This window comes from Penicillium concentricum, assembly GCF_028827145.1.
Source record: "Penicillium concentricum strain IBT 3081 chromosome Unknown utg000002l_segment0_segment0, whole genome shotgun sequence".
Classification (NCBI taxonomy): Eukaryota; Fungi; Ascomycota; class Eurotiomycetes; order Eurotiales; family Aspergillaceae; genus Penicillium; species Penicillium concentricum.
Genome location: NW_026622755.1, coordinates 1,587,449 through 1,605,039, shown reverse-complemented (window position 1 = coordinate 1,605,039; position 17,591 = coordinate 1,587,449). Strand labels below are relative to the sequence as shown.

Here is a 17,591-nt window from a genome sequence, read left to right as displayed (position 1 = left end):
TACTCTTATTCTCATATACTTAGACATTATTCTCTAGAAATCTGTTTCGTGAATAGCTGCAACGCCATTCCACTGTGGTGATTACGGCAAAATTGAACAGAATAGCTCCAGGTCCATCTGGATGAAGTCTAGGCATATCATACATAGGTTCAATAGAACGATTAATCCTATTCATAAAAAGAATTACAACCCATTTATCCAAAAGACCCAACGCCGCCAGACTCCAATCATCAAGTACATCAACACATAATCCATCTCAGATCAGCCTCAGGCGGTGGCACTGACGACCTTGAACCCTGTACTGACGGTCTTGGTGATATCCTCATTCTTATGCGGCAGAAGAGACAGGGCATACGCAACATCGTTCCACTGTCGCTCTGTTTCGCAACGAGGAAGTCGAGCGGCCAGCTTGTCGGCCAGCTGGCGAGCATGTTTTTCCTGGGCCAACATTAGCATAAATCATTAGAAATGCAAAAGAGAGAAAACATACCTTTTCGACAAAACCGATCAAGAACTTAACGATACGGCGGAGTGACGCTTCGTCCAGGTTGCGCTCTGCACTCAGCAGACTGAACATGTCAACAAAGTGGTTGTACACGGCATTGTCCTTGGTTGACAGCTCCGTGAAGAACATGCGAGCCATATCAGCGATCTTCTTGTCATCATCCTCCAGGCATTTCGCCATCTCGCCCAGTTGTCCTTTGACCTTGACTTGACCAGCCAAGATGAGGAAGGTAAGGGTCATGAGACAGGTGCGCTTGACGGAGTCATCATCATCATTCAGACGACGGTAGAGGAAATCGGTATTCTCATCGATGAGGTGGTTGAAGCAGACAGCCATGTCGCCCAGCGCAATTACAGCATTGCTACGGACGATAGGATCTTCAGACCGCTCCATGATAGTGATGAGGAGTGGCAGGTTCTTCTCACAGTACTCGGCAGACACGCACATGAGTTTAGCAAGGCAAAGGGTTGCAGAGGCCTGCAGGTCACGATCCGGATAGGAGTTGTTGTTGGCCAAAATTTCCACTACTAGCGGGCCAAATTTGGCCAAGAGGGAGTTCTCTCCATATAGTAGCTCACGTTCTCTGATATGGGCCATGGCATCCTGGAAGTCATCTTCTGTTGTTCCGCCAATGAGATCGAGTTCGTCTTCCTCGGTGTTGTCTTCTTTCTGGAGAGCAGTGGCTGCTTTGTTCTTCTCTTGTTCAACTTTACGGCGTTTGAAGTCAAGTTCGCACAGCTCCAAATGTACGATCTGCTTGATCGCAACGTGACCAACGACGTACAGCAGCTGCGAGAGTGCAGCAGATGCCGGCTTAGGCTTGAATTCCTGGCCTTCAGTGGATGCAGTCCCAGGTCGTTCTTGCTCCTCTTCTCCATTGACAGATGCATGGGAGGAAGGTGCGCGTTGTTGAAGATGTGGTGCAAAGACAAACCTGGTCTTTCGTCTGAGAATATCAGAGCAAAGAACGTCGGGATGCTTGGACAGAGTGTAAATGGCGTTGAGCGCGTGCTCTGCCACTCCATACCATTCCTTGCTAGCTGTCTCGATCTCAAGCATGGCCACCAGCTTAACCAAAACAGAATGGTCGCTAGCGAGTTTGGGAATGCCAACAACCTCGTTTGATTTGGCTTGACGCCCGGGGATCATGCGTCGCAAAGCAATACAAGTGTACTTAGCGAGCACAAGGTCAGCCCTTCCTAGGCCACCCAGACCGATGCGCAACATAGCCTCAATCTCTTTCACCACAACCTCTGGATCTGCCAAGGCAAGCATTCCGAGGACAATGATTGAACCCCTGCGCTGAGTCCGTGAGATTTCCTTCTTCTGGATACTGTAAACTTGCCATAGCTTGGCGATGACTGCCTCGGATACGTTTCCAGCCTTCATCATCGTGCTGAGCAACTGCTCGAGGCAGGTCAGTTCTGCGGGAGTTGCGCCAAATGTCAAACTGATCATGTTGCGGGCGATGTAGTTTGCAGCATCGTTGGGTGTGAAAGACCCTGGTGCATCGAAGAAGAGGCCCTTGTAACAATCAATCAAATGTGTTTGGACGCCCTTTCCTTCGTCGCTGTTGCCCTTGGTCCAAATCAGGCGCAGCATACGGCGAATCCCACTGCGGGCAGTCTCAATCTTGTAGGCATCGAGAACAACAAAGAAATCCATGGCTTCAATGACCTCACTCTTGTTCCGGGATGAAAGTAATTGTGTGACGATGGTGGATCCGGAGTGGAGCACTTCAATGAACCGGATGGCCTCGTTGTAATACTTCCTTGTCAGTTGGAGGCGTGTCATCAATTCAGAGGTGGCCGCCTGCTCTGCGGCTTTCTGCACAGCAATGGCCTTCTCTTCATCACTCATCCGGGGCGCTTTCGATGGAGAATCATCCGGGATCTGTGTGGCGTCATCCAACAATTCGGGATCAACCTGAGTCATATCGCCTGCCCCGAAGCCGGGTGTTTCAGGAGGACGTAGGGAATTCAACTCGGCGTCAACCGCGTCCAGTCTCTCTGTCCACTCCTTGTATGACAGAAGCCCACCATGCATGACACTGAAAGGATGTGTGGAAACAAGTTTTGAGAGCAGTTTTATCGCGTTGCGTCGCACATTGCTGCTCTTGTCCTCCAAGCTCCTGGCAGCGAGTTCCGCTGCAGCCTGTCGCCTCTTCGGGAACTTCTGCTCCAGGTCGCAGATTCGCATGAATACCTGGATCGCGCGACAGCGGCAGTAAGGATTGATATCAAGGAATCTTTCTTCTAGTACGTCGAAAAAGGCGTTGATCTGGGTCTTATAATTATCACTGCGTTCTTCCTGTCGGCTAAGATCTGAAATGAGGTTTCCGCAGACCTCGATCACTGCACATCGGAGAGTATATGCCTGGAGTTGTTAGTGGAGCCTCGGGGAAACTGAAAGTGTGACATACATCGCTATCTAGCTGTTTGGCCAGAAGAGTCATTTGCTTAATGATCAATCTAGGCGCAAGCTCGGACAATTTGATGATAAATGTCGATACAGACTTGGGGCCTCTCGTATCATTAGAATTGAACTCCTTGTTTCCGAGCTCCCTGCATGTAGAGTTAGCAACTATCCCGCCATTTCGCTGGTACAATCTCACTTCAGGATCTCGTCGGAAAGCTGCGGATAGTCGTATTGTTCGGCCAGGATATGGAGGAATTCGGCCATGGGTTCGGAGAGATGCTCAAAATAAGTCAAGCTCTGCACAATCGAAGTTTGAGCTCCTATACTAAAGTCAGTCATTGCTCAACCGGGATATGCATCCGGACACCTACCGAAGGCCTGGCCATGATGCTTGACTGCGATGCAAAGAACCTTGAAAGCATGCATGCGAATGGCCATGCTCTTCACCCGCTGTTCGCTCTCAAGAACCAGGTAGATTGTGCGCGTGAATAGGGTAATAAAAGTATCACGATCCGAAGTTGTCAAAAAAATGCGTCCTAATTTGAGCTTCATCACCTTGCACATGGTCTCCATGGATATTTGGATCTGTGGCGTCCAATCCCACTGACCACTATTGGCGGATTTCTTAGATTTGGGTCCTCCTCGTCGCACGGGTGCTGCCTCAGTGGGCTTCTCTGCAGCCTTGACCTCTACGGCAGACAAGGCCCACTGGAGAAGGAACCCATACATCTCCAGAAGCTCCTTATGGTGTTGAATGGCATCCTGCTCGTCGGATTCAAGATCTCCATGGATGATGTCTGCCTCGACAGACAGACCAGAAACAACCAAATCCAAAAGTTTGCTCAAGTACTTTGCGGGAAGAAGGGTCGCGTATCTGCAAGAGTGAAAAGGATCGTCAGATTCGAGTCCAGGCGGGCGCCAGCCTCCGTGGGCAAGTTGGGAAGGGACCGGGGCGCACTTTAACAAAAATTGTAACGAGTCAAATACTGATGCTCGTGTTAATCCTTCAGGGTTCTCCGCCACGGCATCCACGATCGGGTTCAATATGCTGTCAATCAGTGCTGGCGAAAGTTGATCAGGATCCGATTCACAATCCAGCAATTCCGGGTCCGCATCAGGAGTCGGAATTGAAGCAGGATCACTCAAGTAATACTTGAGTGACTCATTTATGTTGAACTGGATTCTGTCCTCCATTGTGGTTAGAAGAGAAAAAGAGGTGAAAGCGGGGAGGAAAGCCGATTTGTTGATAAGCTCCGTTTGTTTAGCTTTTGCCCTTTTTGGCCTATATTATGTAATCACGTCATATTTTACCGCTAGTGTGCTGCAAACCCCTCAAACCCCTCTCTTACCGCCTTGTATTGATTGATCTGCCAGGAGATTGTATTGTCACCTCTGTCACCGTGTGGTAATTGTTGTGTTTGCGATAAACACATTGAAAGATCATTCTTGACCTTTACACGCGACATGATCTTATGACTTTGCTTTTCTCAACCTCATTACTCGATACACTCAATTCATAGGTTCCTCATTGTTCTCCGTGTCACTATGGCAGCCCTCCGCGCTGCCCCGGGTGTATTTGAGCTGAAGCGCAGCAGTTCCTTCCAAGAGGCACAATCGAAATACACGTTAGGACAGGATGATGAACCAGTTTCACAAAGCGATGCACCCCAGGAGAGTGACTATGACGAAGAGGTGGAAGAATCGGTTAGAGAGGATATGAGAAAGCTCGAAGACACATTCCCAGGAATCTCGGATCGGTTTCGTCTGGTGAATAGGATCGGAGAAGGTATGACTGGTGCCGTCGTTATTTGGTGGGCTTCTTTGCTGACAAGCCTAATAGGTACATTCTCCACGGTCTACAAAGCAGAGGACCTTCATTATGATGCACACCAAAACGATTGGGATGTCTCAACACCAGCCCAAGACAACTATCCGGAGCCTCCATCCAAACGACGACGAGTTGAAGGCGAGCCAACCGGACGGAAAAAAGCGAAATTCGTTGCATTAAAGAAGATCTATGTCACAAGTAGCCCGCTGCGGATTCAGAACGAGCTGGAACTACTGCACGATCTCCGAGGATGCGGGTCTGTCTGCCCGCTGATCACTGCTTTCCGATACCAGGACCAAGTGGTCGCTGTGTTACCCTATTTCCCCCATACCGACTTTCGCATTCAATACCGCACATTTATGGTTGCAGACATGCGCCATTATCTACGATCCCTCATGACCGCCTTGAACTCGGTACATGAACATGATATCCTTCACCGTGATATCAAGCCGACGTAAGTGTGTCATTCTCAGTGACCTGGATTATGCTAATCTCTTCTAGCAACTTTCTCTACAATCCAGACCTGAAAGAAGGTGTCCTGGTTGACTTTGGGCTTGCAGAGGTATGATTCGTGGCTGTCATGTTGATACGCGTACGTACTAACTGTCCCAACAGCGCCAAGGTTCAGAATACACGAGCCCATGTCTATGTACTCACCAAAGCTATGTCCGGCGAAGCCGGATTCTCTCAAGTTACTACTCCAAGAACCCCCCATCCACGGGATTTTCAGCCGGCTACCCCAAGAATGATTCACGATCATCACGACGAGCGAACCGCGCTGGAACTCGAGGCTTCCGAGCCCCAGAAGTTCTCTTCAAATGCACATCACAGACCACAAAGATCGACATGTGGTCAGTGGGTGTCATTCTTTTAACTCTACTGGGACGTCGCTTTCCTTTCTTCAACTCTGCGGACGACATTGATGCGATGATCGAAATGTCAAGCATCTTCGGCACCCGACGCATGAAGGCCGCCGCGGTCATGCATGGACAGATTTTCGAAACAAATATCCCAACCATCGGCGAGAAAGGCTACAGCTGGGAGAAGCTGGTAAAATGGTCCAGCTGTGTGGAAGATTTGACGGAAAGCGAGCAGCAAGCAACACGCCTCTTGTCTGGACTAATGGAACTGGATCCGTCGAAGCGGCTCAGTGCTGCGGACGCCCTGCAGCATGAATTCTTCACGGATCCCGTGCACCATGATGTAGAATGGGGAGGCAACCCAGAAGAAAGCGCAGAATCAGGAGAAGAGGAGGAGGAAGATGAGGCAGATGAAGTTGCCATGGTATGAGACCCAAGATTATTTGTACGATATGTGAGATCGGTTTTATGCCATACAGCCTACCACTTTATTCATGACAATGAAGCAGCCTTCATATGACTTCAATAATCTGGCAGTGTGCTTATCTATGCTATATGTAATTCTAGCTCGCCTCTCCGAAATCGTAATGCCCGGTCTCCGCGGCATGCTTCGTAGCGCCCCTCTCCCCAGTGAATGTGCCTCCACAGACGTTGCAGCGAACAGTAAACCCAGAAGTGTCCGTGTAGTAGTGCTTGCCTTGCAACACCCGGCACAATTCTTTAGCCTTTTGCAAAACAACTGGGTCAACAGCCTCAAAGATCTTTGTATCGTCATGCGGTAGTGGGTTGGCACGAGTGTAGGGTGGGCGGGAGGGGGACAGCGCAAGGACATCGTAGTGAATCCCTGAGTACACCACAATACACCTCGTTGGTGCTCCCTCATTAAACTGGAACATGTTCAAAGTCTGTACATCGATGGAGCATATCTCAATATTGAAGTATTCACTGAGAATTTTGAGCTCGATGGCGCCACCCCACGAGTCCTCGTTCTGGATCCAGGTACAATATTCGTCCGGCTTTTTGCCTAAAATCGCTGCTGTATATTCCGTCGGATTCGATTGAATAGCCCCTGCAACGATCGATCGTAGCTCAACCATCGTGTCCATATCGCCCATGACTGCAGCGCCCACTGCTCGGAAAAGACAGGAGTTGTCGTCGGGCATCACCCGGAGAACGAACGTGCCAGCATGTTCTGGGGAGGGAATTTCTGGCGGGTCTTCGGCGGTGTTCTCTTGTGGTCTTTGTGACATTGATGGCTGTGATGGTGATGGTTGTGATGGCGCTGTTGGCGCGTCGTCGCTCACCCCCCGGGTGGCACCCTCTTTCTGTGCGACGATGAGTGACTCTCCATTCAAATTGATCCCAACTTCTAAGATCCTTTGGTCTGGTTGAAAGCTGTCAAGTTCAAGTGGTTTGAGAGGATATCCATATTTGACGTCAAAGGTAGCAAGGCCGGTCTTCTCCGCAATCTGGGTTTGGAGATCTTTGATGGTTGCGGAGTCGTCCAGGGTGACAGTTGACTGACCCGAGGGCCCACGAATTCGAATTCTCATTCTGTGTGATAAATAAAAGAGGCAGAGAGTTTTGTGAACTGTGAGGTGGGCGATCTTAAGAACCTCGGAAGTTCCACTGATAGGAAGATATGACGACTTGCCGTGTGGGGTATACTTTAGGTATACCTGCAGTCTGCGATGCAAGCCAAATGGTATAAGACTCCCCTTTCTGGTCCCCGAGAAGAGTTGGGACTTATGAATCAGTTCTCTATTCCTTCATGTCTTAAGACATTGAAGTCACAAAGATTGCTGCAAACAGGGTGATGCTACCCAGGTACCAAGCCAATCATAGCAACCATAGCCTTGCATAGCTATGTATATTGAAAATACGTTGGTCTGCAGTGAACAGCCTCAACGCCAGCCATAGTAGGTAGGTGTAGCATAGGTTTCCATAAGAAGAGAGACAAATAGAAATGATATGATTGAGTCCAAAGACACTCTCTCTCATGAAAATACATAGGCAGCCGTCATGAAATTACCGTAACGTAAAATTGTCGCTGAGTCAGCAATAGCTTCACGCGCTCGTAAAACATTCTCCGACCTCTCCAGGGCTTCTCTGCTTTCTTACCTGAATTCTGGCTTACTTGCTTCAATTTCTTTGATCTCCATTGCCAAATTTACCGTTGCGTGGAAACGCGCTTGTCGCCAACGACATGGAGTCCGAGAAAGAGTTATCGCAACCCCCGCGTGAACAACCCGTCAACTCCATCGAGAATGACGGTGCGATCACCCGCGAAACATGGAAACTGATGATGGATGTGGTCATGGCAATTTATGATTATCGAGAAGAGGAGTACGATTAACCCTCGAAATATACAGTGATCGCTGGCTAATCGTTATCTTGCGCAGTGGTCATGACCCGTCGCGATTGTTCCATCGCAGTGTCAACAAGCGCTATGTTCCCGACTACTACGATATCATCAAGGAGCCGATGGCCCTAAGTATTTTGAAAGCGCGCATCAACAAACGGGAATATAAGCACTTTTCCGAATTTGTCCGCGATTGCGCCTTGGTGAGTGGTTGCGCTCCTGCAGGTTTACAATTAGCTAACAATCTAGATCCCCCACAATGCGCAAACATACAACAGGCCTAAATCACAGGCCTACGAAGATGCGCTGGTTATCAGGGTATGTTTGAGCAAACCCGGTCACCCAAGGCATTCAACTGACAATTCCCAGGAAGTTTTCGCCGCCGAGTTCAGAAAGTTAGCCGCCAAGGGCGCGATCCCCGCCGATGAGGCAGAACTGCCCGATCTTGGAGAGATCCCAGAGGCCGATCCCCTCCCCGATGATGATGAGGAAGAAGAGGAGGAGGAAGAAGATGAGGAGGACGACTCTGAAGATGAGGGCCGACGCAGGAAGAAGCCCGGTCCCAAGCCTGGGTTCAAGCGTGGATTGACTCAAAAGCATGAACCCGACCTTCGCAAGAAACGAGGCCGTCCTCCCCGTGTGGATACACCTATGGAAATCCGCATCAAGACAATCCTAAAGGGAATTCGGAAGTTCAAGGGCGCCGGTGGCCACCTGAAGATCACACACTTTGAACGCCTCCCCGACAAAGCCGCTTATCCGGATTACTACATGGAGATCAAGGAACCCATCGCCATCGACATTATCAAGCGCAAGTCCAAGCGCAAGAAGTACAACTCTGTCGACCATTTCATGCGCGATCTTGATCTCATGTTCGAAAATGCCAAGGCTTATAACCAATCCGACAGTCAGATCTTCAAGGATGCGGTTGACTTGCAAACCGAGTCACGAAAGTTGGCCGAGCAAGAAAAGAAGAAGCCTGATAGCGAGTTCTTGATGGAAGATGGACGATTCCCACTCCCCGATGGTATCCTCCACCGCGGTGAACTGTGGAAGGTTGGCGACTGGGTTCATATCCAAAACCAAAACGATGTGACCAAGCCCATCGTTGCACAGATCTACCGAACCTGGCAGGACTCTGATGGCGAAAAATGGATTAACGCGTGTTGGTATTACCGTCCTGAGCAGACAGTGCATCACTTCGAGAAGCACTTCTATCCCAACGAGGTTGTGAAGACTGGGCAATACCGAGACCACCGGATTGATGAGATTGTGGATCGCTGCTTCGTTATGTTCTTCACCCGTTACAGCCGTGGTCGCCCAAGAGATCTCGCACCGGATAAGGAAATCTACGTGTGCGAAGCTCGCTACAATGAGGAAAAACACAAGTTAAACAAGATCAAGACATGGGCCAGCTGTCTACCAGATGAAGTGCGAGAGAAAGACTACGAGATGGATCTCTTTGATGTACCGCGCAAGATCAAGAAAATTCCCAGTCCGATCAAACATCTTCTTAAAGAGGATGCCAAGGAGACCGATGACCTTCCTCGGCCGACCTGGGGAACCGACAATGCACCCCCTGTTGCCGGCGCTGTTCACCGCCGTCCACGAGATGAGAATGTAAGTCTTCGACCGCAATATGAGAAAAGATCATGGAAAGCTGACAATATTAGGAATCCCCACCACCTGAGCCAACTCCATCCCCGCCTCCTCCTTCCTTACCCCAGTCTGTAGCACCCCGTCAATCACTGAGCCAAGCACTCCCCAGATCGGCCATGAGCCCAGGCACTGCTGCACTCCAAACACGTTCCCCAGCACCCCCAATCATCATACACACCACTCCTGCCCCCATCCGCCCACCAGGCTTCCACCAAATGACCCCATCCCAAGCCTTTACAGCATCCCTTCAACGCCGCGCAAGCAACCTCGCCACCCCACCAGCAGGCGCATACCAGACCTCACCCGCGGCCCAGCCATACTCAGCGGCTCAACCTTCCCCCTACACCGGCTACTCCCAAAACCGCATGCAAGCTCCGCCAGCTGTGTACAACCCTAATGCACCGCGGCCCGTCGAAGTCTTCCACCTGAGCGACGCAGCCAACGCTGCCATCCCAGAAGATATCCGCGAGCAATTCCACTGCGATGACCACGGCCGCGTGCTCTTCTTCTCCACGCCGTCGGTAGACTTCATCCCGCCCTCTACACAGAAGCTTGGCCATTCCCTCAAGTACCTCGCCACCAAGGAGGAGCACCAGAGGAGGGTCGAGGAGAGGAAGCGCAAGCTGGCCGATGAGAAGACGGAACGTAATGACGTTGCGAAGCGCCAGCGCGCTGAAGTGGAGATTGAGATTACGGGCCGTGCCGAGGCGCTTACTGGTAAGGCGCTTGAGACGTTGGTGCAGCGCGTCGTGACGGGTACGGATCAGCTCTACGGATATATCACTCGGGCGAGGGATGATGATGCTATGGATCTTGATGGAACGCGGGGGCGTGGTTTGGCAGATCGCCGGGCTATGGAACAGACGCAGAATATTCAGTCTCAATCTGCGACGGAGGGCTTGGTCAATTTAAAGGGTACTGCTTTGTACCTGGACGAGGCTTAGTTAGAAGAAAGGTGAACATACTGGCGTGGTTTCATAATTCGGGTCCAAAGGGCGTAATCTTCGAGGCGTCTGTTTTAGTTTAGGGATGTGTATGATTAGGTATAACATGGAATGATTCTTTTTTTATTCGTTCATGGACTCCAACTGGTAAATCATACATGTCAATAATATATATATGTAAGTTTTGTCTACGGCTTTGGGTCAATTTTGAGAAGGAGATGTTAGTTTATATATACCCATTCACCCGCCAAGAAAACTACATATTAAATATACTAGATGATTATCTACTGAACGATTACAAAAGTAACAAGGAAATTGTTTATTTGCACATCTTCAGTTTGTACATGCCTGCAGTCCTAAGAATCAAGTACCACATGTTCCGACAGTAGGGGACAAAGAACAAGAAGACAAAGAAAGCACCTAAGAAACACCAGAGATCGCAGTGGTCGTGAAATCATGAAACAAAAGCAGATATGAAAAAAAAGAGTTGAGATATGTCAACCCAGGTACAGTGCGATATCCAGAAATGGAAAATAAAAACAAAGAAAAGGCAGAGATTAATACAGTAAATGGCTGTTCGGAGAGAATTCTGAAAGCCCAGCAATGAGAAACACATATGACTGGTCTAGATGATTCCAAAGGAATAAAACAAGGCAGATGATGCTGAGGGCCAGTCTATGATGAGAAGGATGTGAAGTTTTTTTTTTGTCGCCTTTTGTTTTTGCCGAACCAAATATTCTCACTCGAGAGAAAAAGGATGTATTGTCTTGGACCCTTTTATGTTGTCTCTTTGATGTATGTTGCCCAATTGAACTCCAATACCCTTTTTCCTGTGTTTTTGGTGAATATGAACATGTCCCAAGGACTTGGACTTTTGACGCATCATGGTGAAATTGGTTGGAACAAAGAGCACAGACTAGGAGGAACTTTCTTTGTTCTCACTCCATGAGGCACTGTTCCGCTTGTTGCCGACCTCTTCTTCCATGTCGAAGACTAGGTCACTCTGCTCTTCCTCCTCGATCTTGCTTGTGTTGACAGGAGGAGAGATGACTCGGTCAAGCCGACCGCTAGGACCGGCAGACGACTGGCGAGCAGAACCAGGGTGAAGGCCCATGCCGCCGAGCTGCTCAGAAATCATCGACATTGAGGATTGACGTCCAGGGCTCGAGAGGAACGACGACCCTTCGTGGGATGCCCGGCTACTGCCAATGGGTCCCAGATTAGGGCTGGTGATTGGGTTCAGTGATGATTCACGGAGAGGAGAGCCGATGTGGAAGGAGGAAGAGCCATGGGATTCCTCTTCCTTGCGCTGGCGCTGCTTGGCAAACAATGCACCAAACCGAGACGGGCTGGACGCCAGGGGAGAACCAGTCTTAGAAAAGCTAGTGCTGGTCATGCCAAGGCCGCTGATGTCGCGGTGGCTGGAGCTTAGGTCGTTATCGGTTCGGGAGAGGCGGCGCAGCTTTTCCTGCGGAGTCAGAACATCGTCGTGCAGGTTGACTGGTAGGTAATCCTCTTCCATGGGGAAGTTCTCATCCCAGTCCTCAAGGGCCATGGGACGAGGGACACTAGCGGAAAGCATGCGTGGTTTGACGGGGCGCGACGAGTGCATGAACCGGTTGCCGACTGTATCTTCGGGGGCGGGGGGAGAAGATCCGATGTTCGATGAAGGCTTGCGCAGGCTGGTACCATAGCCGATGTCGCGCAGGTTTCGGAATACATCTGCTTGTCCGAGTCTCTGGGGTGGCGGCGATTCCAATCCAAATTGCGAGGGCATGGAAGCAGCTACCGGGCCGTACCGGGCAGCATGGGAGATACCTTGGCTGTCGAACGAAGCCGGGAGCCCCGCATCGAGAGCGCTGAGGTGGTTGTTATTAGGCGACATGGGATATCGGACATCTTCTGCGGGAGATCCATACTTGGAGCCGGCATCGGAGGCCAGGCCCGTATCGATCGTGGGGATTCCATCATAGGACGGCTGTTGCTGCCCGTGCAGAGATCCATACTCCTCCTGCGGGGCCAGCTGCGGGGCATATCGAGGCTGCTCGTGGCCGTTCATGCGCTGTTGAGAGAGCACCGAGTTGGTCAAGGCGGAGTCCTGGTTGACATAGGCCTGCGGATTCACCCGGCCGCCCAGATTGAGGTGGCCGCTTCCAATTCCCATGTTTCCAGTCGGCCGGTTGACTCTCCGTCCATCGGGTAGGATATGCGCTAGTGCGCATTTTGCGCCGAACTTGCAGTTTCCCTAAAACCATTGCCCCGTTAACTTCCGATAGTCTCGGAAACGCGCAAGGGAGAAACTTCAAAACAGTGGCAATTTCATACCTTAGCAAAATATTTGCAAGGAGCGTAGTCAATTCCGGCATCGGTGGAGTGTAAAAAAGGACAAGCGGGGCCGGCCTGACAGGCACCCTGGCGGAAGAATTTGCAAGGAACATGTTTGGTGTCTAGAGGGCAAAGGATTAGCTTCTGGAGACATTAAGAATCGAGTGACTTACTCTTATTGCTCTGATTCGGTGGGCTGCGGGCCACATCAAGTCCCGATGGATTGCGAGAATGTCCATTCTGAGGCGCCCCAGAGGCAACCGGAAGAGGCGCACGACCTCTCATCTCTGAATGACTGGCTCGACGAGACGATGGAGGACGAGTAGACACCTGCATGGAGAAGGTGGGAGGGGGAGATTGGAGAGGGGAAAGAGAGAGAGGCTCGGGCGGTGGGGGAAGATCAATGATTCACTCGAGGGAAAAAAAAAGGTGTGGATTGTAGGGATTGTAAGAATTGTAGGAATTGTACAGAGTAAAAGAGAAATACATTAGAAAATATATAATAAATATCATTATCTTATACAATCTCACAGCCTCATGACATTGTCTGATTACGGTTCGCCTCCCCCCGTTGCCTCCATTCCATATAACTACATACCGAATCAGATCTTCATCAGAAATAAAATACACAGCCCTACCTCTCTGTAGCTCTCGTATTAAGTGTATACATTGTACTCCGTACAGAGTACATTGTATGTTGTAGGTGTCAAATGATGTGACCCGAGTGGGGACTAGAAGAAAGATCACCACTCTATGATGACCTTCTTATTGGAGCGTTCCTTCAAGCCCCAAAGATTCCTGATAACATTTGTCAGAATTCCAGTTGAATATTGGGCTATGTCATCTCTCAAAACTCACCCACAGCTCCCCAGCAGTCATGTCTTCCGGAAGTACCTCGGAGCATTGTCCCCAGAGATCACGACAGATCCGACGGCGTACATTGGCATGCCGGTGCCAATATTTCCATTCTTTGTCGAGTTTTTCTCTTTCTTCTCGTGATATCTGAACGGGGTCGCCCTCGTGGCGACTTGCCAAGCGAGCCTGGATCGTCGATTCCTCCGCCTCCAGACGGCCAATGTCCTCCCGGAGATCAGATATCGGGGGCTTTGCATGCAGGGCTGCTAACGATGTTCGGGCCTTCTTTTCCTTTGCCTTCAGAGTTGAAATCTCATCCCCGAGGCTTTCGATGTTGGCCTTGATAGCCGCGGCTACCTCCGGGGTTATGATGTCCGACGGATCTTGTAGAGCGTGGTAGACTGTCTGTTTACCTATATGTCATTTGGTCTAGTATGTCTCTATCTTCAAGTATACCCAACTTACCAGAAACTCTTCCTTCAATTTCTTTCTTCTCATGCAATTCCCGGAGAACCTTTGCGGCTTGCACTAGAAACGTACATGTTAGGGGCGCATAGGTAGGCTCACAGAAGCAGTCTCACTTTTGGTCACTTTGTTGTGAAGGTTTGCAGAAACATCAGTGGCCTAAGCAATGCTTGATCAGTGATTTGTTCCTAGGGCTGTACTGAAGAGGGAGCGAACCGAATATGGACGACTGTGCCAGGCGATGTTAGCCACCACTTTGAGTATAGAAACAACTCATCAGAGCCAACATACTTTTGCTGGCCTGCAAACCCGTCGAGTAAGTCATTGAGAAACATATGTCGAGGTCCAGATACTGTTCGGATACTCACGAAGGTATTCCCGAATCACTGAAGCATCTTGGCGAGGTCAGCAGCCTCCAGCATTTGATCAAGAAAATATCTAACCATCATCTCCCGAAGATGCATCACTCTTGGGCTTACGCGGAGCCATGGTTTAATGGTTGGAAAGATGTTGCACTGAGTTGCACCGAGTAGATGAAGTTCACACCCGTAGACCTCACGTGGAAGACACTACAACTGGAGCTTACTGGAGCCTGAACTTTCAACGAAAACAATAAATTCATAACTACTCCTGATATCTAATTCATGCCCAAACTTACAAACCGAATGATAATATGTCCAGGGAAAAAAAAGCTCAAGGCAGAAATGAATGGGTGCAAATGCAGTTATGTGGAAACAAGGAGGAGACCCATTGAGACCATTCGCCTCTCGGACGGCGAAAACTTTTTGTAACCCCGAGATTATAGAAAGTAGGGAGAATGCAAGTCGAACGGAGACAGCAAGAAGTGCTTGGATAAAAAAGGGAACAGAGCCCGGGGTATCACATCACAATCTGCAACAGTCAGCTTTGGTTCGAGTTCTATGGTCAAAATGTAGGGTTTACATACGCAATCACTGTCTTTATTCGCACTCGGAACACCCATCTCTTCAAAGGTCTTCGGGCCCTTGCTTGGTGGCTTGGCTGGCTTCGGCTGCGGCGTGGATGAACTCGACGACGCGACAGAGGGCGCCGGCTGAGGCGTAGAGGGGCCTGAGCCGTGAGATGGCTGCCGGGACTCCATACGCGGAGGAAAGGAAGGGGAACCGGGGGGACGAGGAGATGCCACACCGGAGGAGGGCATCCCCGGGTGGCCAGAAACGGGAGGTCTCATAGGCTTGCGATCCGGAGCCGAGTCAAGCCGAGGTGGGCGTCGCCCACCTGGAGGTGGCATTGGTGCAGAATAACCAATATCGAGACGAGGAGCCCCGCCAGGACTGATCATGTTACCAGCCTGCGGGCTTACAGGGCCAGCAGGAGCACTGAGAGGAGTTCCAGGACCAGACTGGCGGTAGTTCATGGATCCGCCAGGCCCATAGGACGGAGTGCGATTTCCGGGACCCTGAGGAGGTGGGCCACCATATCCTGAGGGTGCATTAGATCGAAGGTTGGGATTGACACCGAAAGCAGAGCTTGGCCGAGTGTCTGACAGCTGATAACCCTGTTGAGGCCGGGGACGAGTAGAGTGAGGACGATCGGGGTAAGGAGCCCCAGACGGTGGGCCATCAGACAATGTCATTCTTGAAGGATCTGGCATTTGGATATTCTCTGGGGTCATTTCCAGTGAGTTGCCTCGCTGATGAGCGGTATATCGCGTCGACTTGATGCGCGAGATTGCGACCTTCTCATGATCCTTTCTAGACAGAGTCTTTGAGCGCGAAATACTTTCAATCCGACCAGATGCATCCTTGTTGCCACTGGCAGCGGCCTTGGCGTACCAGGACCGGGCTTCCTTGATATCCACAGGCACAAAGATCCCAACCTCGTAGAAGTAACCCAGGGCGAATTCAGCTGTCGGAAGACCACTCTGGGCTGCGCGCTGGGCATATGTGAATGCCAGCTCGTCGTTCTTCTCAAATATACCCTCATGTCCACAAAGGAACCATTTGCTGATCGCCATCTCGGCTTCGGGCTCGCCCTGGCGGGCTGCCAGTGCATTATAGTGCAGAGATAGGGCGGGGTTGAAATCACAGCTCAGTTGACAGAGTTCATATGCAGCACCCATCTTGACCTGAGCCTTAGCGAACCCGTGATATGCCGCCTTTTCAATATTGACACGTGCCAAGTTCAGATCAAGGGGTAGGAAACTTTCCGGAACGCTCACTTGAGGAAGCTCTCGAGCCAAGAGCATGCCGTATACCTTTTCTTCATTAGAATACTTTCCAAGATAAAAATTAGAGAACTCACGTATGCACCTTGAGGTGCGTTCTGGTCGCATGACTGCGCCGCCAGCCGAATGTACTCCAACCCAGTGTTAAAATCCTGGAGCTGCCCATGCTGACCCAAAAGAATCATCATTCCCAGGCGCTGCAAGTATGTTAGTGTCTCCACTTTCGCAGTGTATCTGATAACCCACATAGTACGAGGCAGAATCCGCCCGCGCAACACCCCGCTGGTAATGTTTGATCGCCTTCTCCGGTTCACCCGAGCTCTCGAACTGCATTCCGATCCGGTATTCGGCACGCGCATATCCCTTCTCAGCGGCTCGGGAGTATGATCGGAATGCCTCCTTGCGATCCACGGGGCAGCCAAATTTGCCAAATTCGAGCCACATACCCTTGATGAATTCGGCTTTGGGGTGGCGCTGCTCGGCTAGAAAGCCGACGATGTTCATCGCGTCGACCCTCAGCTGCCGCTCCACCTGCGGGGTCTGCGGACGTGGGGGTTGGGTCAAACAGAGGCGGACATCGTTCTGTGCGGCGACCTCGACAAAGGCGAGAGCATCCAAGGCCCATGCGAGTTGCATCTCCGGGTCTGTGGTCGACAGGACGGCCATCCGCGCCCGCTCTAGGTTCGCTTCTCTCTGTTCATCGGTGGGCGGGACATTAGGTGGTGGGTTCCGCAAGACAGGGAACGGTGAAAAGTTGGGGTGATCCATGCTGTCATAGGTCGCGGATTGCGCGTAGGAACTAGGATCATGAATTTGATTGTGTTGGAGTGGTGGACCCTGGGCGGAGGAAGTGCGCTCGGGATAGCTCTGGGCGCGTTGGTATTGCGGTTGTTGCCGGCGGGGGTCATGAGCGTATTCCATCTCAGCAATATTATCCTGCATATTCTCGGGCACTTCTGGCATCACTCTAGGGTGAATTAGTACTCGTATTTTTGGCATTAGAATTTGGAAGGTGACAGATCATTCAAATCATACCTTTGAGGAGATGGGGATATGACCTCTGGCATGTAGAAGTCATCTTGCCCCCTGGATACCAAGTTGCACCTAAACGTTGTTGACCTCTATTCATTGTCAAGAAGTTATGTCAAGGGGGTAAATTGAAAA

At 50.6% G+C, this 17,591-nt stretch overlaps 6 protein-coding genes across 6 annotated transcripts; 2 read left to right on the top strand and 4 right to left on the bottom strand.

Moving 5' to 3' along the window:
• Positions 1–207: 207 nt before the first annotated feature.
• N7517_004170 (condensin subunit YCS4) lies at positions 208–4,117 on the bottom strand (the record flags this gene model as incomplete). The annotated part of the gene is made up of 5 exons (XM_056721900.1): positions 208–438; positions 491–2,881; positions 2,928–3,069; positions 3,120–3,243; positions 3,295–4,117. 5 exons carry the CDS (start codon positions 4,115–4,117, stop codon positions 268–270), a joined length of 3,651 nt encoding a protein of 1,216 aa, XP_056578150.1. The 3' UTR covers positions 208–267.
• Positions 4,118–4,468: 351 nt separating this feature from the next.
• Positions 4,469–6,041, top strand: N7517_004169 (serine/threonine protein kinase CDC7; the record flags this gene model as incomplete). The annotated part of the gene is made up of 4 exons (XM_056721899.1): positions 4,469–4,709; positions 4,764–5,205; positions 5,253–5,313; positions 5,367–6,041. 4 exons carry the CDS (start codon positions 4,469–4,471, stop codon positions 6,039–6,041), a joined length of 1,419 nt encoding a protein of 472 aa, XP_056578149.1.
• Positions 6,042–6,174: 133 nt separating this feature from the next.
• N7517_004168 (ubiquitin-specific protease OTU1) lies at positions 6,175–7,164 on the bottom strand (the record flags this gene model as incomplete). The annotated part of the gene is made up of 1 exon (XM_056721898.1): positions 6,175–7,164. The coding sequence occupies one exon, from the start codon at positions 7,162–7,164 to the stop codon at positions 6,175–6,177; it is 990 nt and encodes a 329-aa protein (XP_056578148.1).
• Positions 7,165–7,817: 653 nt separating this feature from the next.
• Positions 7,818–10,576, top strand: N7517_004167 (putative RSC complex subunit (RSC1); the record flags this gene model as incomplete). Its single annotated transcript, XM_056721897.1, has 5 exons — positions 7,818–7,957; positions 8,014–8,176; positions 8,223–8,291; positions 8,343–9,593; positions 9,647–10,576. 5 exons carry the CDS (start codon positions 7,818–7,820, stop codon positions 10,574–10,576), a joined length of 2,553 nt encoding a protein of 850 aa, XP_056578147.1.
• Positions 10,577–11,492: 916 nt separating this feature from the next.
• Positions 11,493–13,237, bottom strand: N7517_004166 (putative spindle poison sensitivity protein Scp3; the record flags this gene model as incomplete). Its single annotated transcript, XM_056721896.1, has 3 exons — positions 11,493–12,821; positions 12,902–13,023; positions 13,075–13,237. The coding sequence occupies 3 exons, from the start codon at positions 13,235–13,237 to the stop codon at positions 11,493–11,495; spliced, it is 1,614 nt and encodes a 537-aa protein (XP_056578146.1).
• Positions 13,238–13,644: 407 nt separating this feature from the next.
• On the bottom strand, positions 13,645–17,494 carry N7517_004165 (uncharacterized protein; the record flags this gene model as incomplete). The annotated part of the gene is made up of 6 exons (XM_056721895.1): positions 13,645–13,699; positions 13,764–14,161; positions 15,168–16,457; positions 16,505–16,624; positions 16,674–17,394; positions 17,463–17,494. The coding sequence occupies 6 exons, from the start codon at positions 17,492–17,494 to the stop codon at positions 13,645–13,647; spliced, it is 2,616 nt and encodes an 871-aa protein (XP_056578145.1).
• Positions 17,495–17,591: the final 97 nt, after the last annotated feature.